Source organism: Callorhinus ursinus, unplaced genomic scaffold (assembly GCF_003265705.2).
Source record: "Callorhinus ursinus isolate GAN/ISIS: 27379988/994484 unplaced genomic scaffold, GSC_fseal_2.0 scaffold41, whole genome shotgun sequence".
NCBI classification, from domain to species: domain Eukaryota; kingdom Metazoa; phylum Chordata; class Mammalia; order Carnivora; family Otariidae; genus Callorhinus; species Callorhinus ursinus.
Window position 1 is genome coordinate 2,600,886 of NW_027397103.1, and position 4,616 is coordinate 2,605,501.

Below are 4,616 nucleotides of genomic sequence, written 5' to 3' on the forward strand. Positions count from 1 at the left end.
CTCTCTCAAATAAATAAAATCTTTTAATAAAAAAAATAATAATAAAAGCAAAAGGGCTCACTGTAGATGCAGATTATTTTTTTTAAAGTAGGCTCCACCCCCAGCACGGAGCCAAGTCATAGGGCCTGAACCCACCACCCAGAGATGAAGACCTGAGATGAGATCAAGAGTCCAGCGCTCAATAGACTGAGCCACCCAGGTACCTCCAGAAGAAATAAATTTTTTAAAAAGATTTTATTTATTTATTTGAGAGAGAGAATGAGATAGAGGGAACATGAGGGGGGGAGGGTCAAGGGAGAAGCAGGCTCCCCGCCGAGCAAGGAGCCCGCTGCGGGACTCGATCCCGGGACTCCAGGATCATGACCTGAGCCGAAGGCAGTCGCTTAACCAACTGAGCCACCCAGGCGCCCCTGGAAGAAATAAATTTTTAAAAATGTTAGGAGTGGGGCACCTGGATGCTGCAGTCAGCTAAGTGTGGGACCCTTGGTTTTGACTGGGGTCTGATCTCAGGGTCCTGAGATGATGGGAGTCCTGTACAGGGCTCCAGGCTCAGCGGGGAGTCTGCTTGGGATTCTTTCTCCCTCTCCCTTGCCTGTGCCCCCCCAACCCCACATTCTCTCTAAAATACATAAGTAAATCTTTAAAAAAATAAGTTTAGGGGTGCCTGGTTGGCTCAGCTGGTGGAGTATGGGACTCCCGGTCTTGGGTTGTGAGTTTTGAGACCCAGAGTGCACACAGAGATAACCTAAAAAATAAAATCTTAAGGGGCACCTGGATAGCCAGTCAGTTAAGCTAACTCTTGATTTCGGCTCAGTCATCATCTCAGGGTCCTGGGTTCAAGCCCCAAATTTGGCTCTGTGCTCAGCAGGGAGTCTGCTTCAGAATTCTCTCTCCCTCTGCATCCCCCACCCTGCTCTCTCTCTCTCTCCCTAAAATAAATAAATCTTTATTTTTTTTAAGATTTTATTTATTTATCTGTCAGAGAGAGAGCACAAGCAAGGGAACAGCAGGCAGAGGGAGAAGCAGGATCCCTGCGGAGCAAGGAGCCTGATGTGAGACTCGATCCCAGGACCTTGGGATCATGACTTGGACTGGAGGCAGATGCTTAACCGACTGAGCCACCCACGCAACCCAAGAAGTAAATCTTTAAAAAGAAATAAAATAAAATCTTAAAAAAAAATAACTTTAGAACTCTAAGCATATGAAAATGTAATTCAGTGAATGAATAAAATACAATATAGTCAATTTAAGGGTGGAAAAAATGACCAAATCTTCCAGTCTTTCAAATTAAATTAATCTGCAGAGATTACTCTGAGATATACAGGTAAAAAAAATTCTGTTAACCTTTAAACCATTATAGACTTTAAAGAATGTGCCTTTAAATGAGAGTGCAGTATAAAATCAAGACTTTATTTTTTTAAAGATTTTATTTATTTATTTGAGAGAGACATAATGAGAGATAGAGAGCACGAGAGGGAAGAGGGTCAGAGGGAGAAGCAGACTCCCTGCTGAGCAGGGAGCCCGATGCGGGACTCGATCCCGAGACTCCAGGATCATGACCTGAGCCGCAGGCAGTCGCTTAACCAACTGAGCCACCCAGGCGCCCCAAAACTTTATGTTTTAAATGACAAAACAAAATCGTAGGTTTGGCACATAGACCTGGAAATCTATTCAGTATTAACTAATAAATAGGTAGAAAAAAATCTTGACAATGGCTTGTCGGTCCTGAAGTTAGAAATGTGCCAATTTTGAAGTAGTAAGGGAACAGAGGGGACTAAAACAAGACCACTCTCATTATTTAACAGTCAAGCCAACATTCTCTCAGAGTCCACTCATGTGTTAATCTTTCAAACCAACCTGTGAGAAAATGTGTTTGACTCCACTGACAGTTTGTGGAAAATTACAAATGCTTTTTGTAAGGGCAGATCCTCTACTCTTAAATATTTAATTTAATTGAAAATATAGCAGAGTGGTGGTGTTAAACTTAAGATAGTATTTTGTCTAAGCAGACATTCTAAAATCTAGGCTGCTTAAAAAAATATACTGTGAGGAAAATTCATTGCAGGTATCACATGAAATCGTCCTCTATTAGGTTTCAGTCAATTAACAAGAATTAAAAGAATTAACAAGGAACTAATGACAATATCTTCATGAGATATTTTTAAATGTACTTTTTAAAAAACCCCAAAATTTTTAATGATAATCTTCAAATATACCTTGAAAAAATAGTATAACTAAACCCTCCAATACTGATCTTCAGTAATGATCAGTATTTGGCTTTTAAAAATAAACAGTTTAAAAATGTAAGTATATATAACTTAAAATTTACCATCATAACCATTTTTAAGTGTACAGTTGAGGAGTGTTAAGTACATTCATGCTGTGGTGCAACCACAACCTCCAGAAATTAGAATAAATTTTTAACACTAGAGTTCACATGGTAACCTGTAGAGCAATGAAGATTTTAAAAACTAAAAGCTTTAAATAATTTATTATTGTCTATTTGGTCAATAGCAAAAAGTCAAAGGTAATTTACTCTTTTACAATAGAACCTTTCTTGTTACACAATTTTTAAATCTTTTTCTTTTGTTGAAGAAATGTACAAAGGCTCCACATGGAACCCAGGATGTGTGTAATTGCACACTCAGGATTACTCTGAAATCCATCAGTAATCAAACTGACTGATACGATGTTCCTTTCAAGTTACCTGTCTCTTCAATCAAGTCCCTCACTGAAGGTATTTCAAATCACAAGTATAAATCTCTGCAGCAGTACTTTTACATAGAGTCATGTAACCAAATCCCATTTTTTAAAAAGACACCCTTTTATTTCTAGACCTCTCCTTCAAGTGAAAATTAATTCAATTCATTGGGTTGCTTTTTTGGCAGTCTACCTACAGGTTTCACAAACCACTTTTCAGAGAGGTATCTCACGGGTTCATCGCCTGGCCGACCTAGTTAACAGGCCAACTGAACTAAAGGGCACTCACTGGTTTCCTTTTTTCCCCCCTGATTTACTTTTGATATGTCGCTAGACTACAAACACACTTAAATCTTATTACAGAAAAGTTTCTGAATCTACATTCTGTTAAACCAGTAGCAGAGATATGGAAGCCGACTAGGGTCAATTTCAGACCTTGTTCAGAACTGTACTATTCTCTTGTAACTAAGGATAAAAAGAACTGGTTGCAACCAAACTGGGTAACAATAGTAAATGCACAGGCAAACAAAAAGAAGCTCCTCTCCACTGCCACAGATGCCCCCCCCGCCCCCTTTAAAAAAAATCTCCTTAATTTAGAAAGGCTGGCATTCCATACCACTTTCAAGGCCCTTTTCCAGTAAAGGGCAAGAAAACAAACAGGCATAGCTCTGAGAAAGACTTTGGTCCAGAGAATTGGCAGAAATCTTACAGACACTTTAAGAGGTATTTATAACAGTTAAAGTAACATGGTTCTCCTAGGTTGCATGCGGCCATCGAAATGCATGCATGAGGCCCGAACACAGAAGCGTACTAAATGCTGAGGTCCAAATTAAATCCACTACCAACAGTCACATGCTGAGCCCAGGCTTGCCTGATTTCTGCAATGGAGCCACATTTCCTAATCCCTGCGTATTTGAAGGCTATATAAAGCTCCTTCGGGGGCACTTGTTTCCCACAACTCTGAGCTGCCGGTAAGTTAAGACAAGGGCATCTGGAGGCCTTCACGCCAAAACTGGAAGGCTTTAGGCTAACACCCTGATTAGAGATTAACTACTCTGAAAACCTGGAGCATATTTTAAATGCTTCCCGACTTTCTCATTTCTCTGTGTGCAGACATCACCTCAGCGCTGTATAAATTAGTCATACTGTAAGCTCTATTTTAGATGCAGTGTACAATACATATATAGAATGGCCCACAGCGGGGCTGGGGCTGTGCATGGACACATTTGCTGCTGAAGTCAGATGGATTCAATGTTGCCCTGGTCTGATAACTGAAAACCCTCCAGCCTACCCCTCCCCTCAGGTGGTTTTCTGTTGAGGCAGCGTGAGCATGGAAGGAGTGGGGTGGTGAGTGGCTCCCGAAGCTGCCCAGGGCCAGGCGGGCTCCCCGTGCTTCCCACCTATCCCACGAGGGACGTCCTCACCTCCAGCTTGTCTGTCAGCTCCTTGTGCATCTGCTCGTACTGCCGGCTCATGTCCTGGTTCCTCTCGAGCAGCGCCTTGCCTAGCCGGGCCGCCAACACCAGATCCTTCTCCTTTTGCCGGATCACCGACAGCAGCTCGGGATCCTGGGCGGGTGGCGGCTGCAGTCCGGACCCCTCGGCCGGAGGCCCGACCTCGGCCTGAGAATGCTCCCCGAGGTCGGACGGCCGTTCCCCGGCCGCCAGCAGCGCCAGCTCCTCCTCTAACGCCAGTTCCAGCTCCCCGGGGCCCCCGGGGAAGGAGACGAGGGCAGTGGCGGCTGGACTCCCGACTGCGTCCGCGACCGCGGCGGGCAGCTCCATGCAGCAGGCGCTGTCCGGCTCGGCGGGTGCTGAAGCGCGGCCGGCCAAGCCCAGGCAGAAGGCGGACATGGCCCGCGCGCGCGGAGCCCGCAGCGGTGCGGCCCGGCCGGCGCGCGCCAGGCTGCAGGGGGG

At 44.4% G+C, this 4,616-nt stretch overlaps 1 protein-coding gene across 4 annotated transcripts in view; it reads right to left on the bottom strand.

Annotated features, from left to right (window-relative positions):
- Window positions 1-4,598, bottom strand: part of BICDL1 (BICD family like cargo adaptor 1) — an 88,166-nt gene extending 83,568 nt beyond the window's left edge. Inside the window, exon 1 of one of the 4 annotated variants that reach the window (XR_012374837.1) lies at window positions 4,125-4,597. Coding sequence is in view for 3 of the 4 variants with exons in the window: in XM_073881016.1 (XP_073737117.1) it covers window positions 4,125-4,553 (429 nt within the window). In the remaining variant the exon portion in view is untranslated. Of the gene's footprint in view, window positions 1-4,124 lie in introns of all 4 variants that reach the window. The other 3 variants (XM_073881016.1, XM_073881017.1, XM_073881018.1) reach the window with 3 other exon arrangements.
- Between the last annotated feature and the right edge of the window lie 18 nt (window positions 4,599-4,616).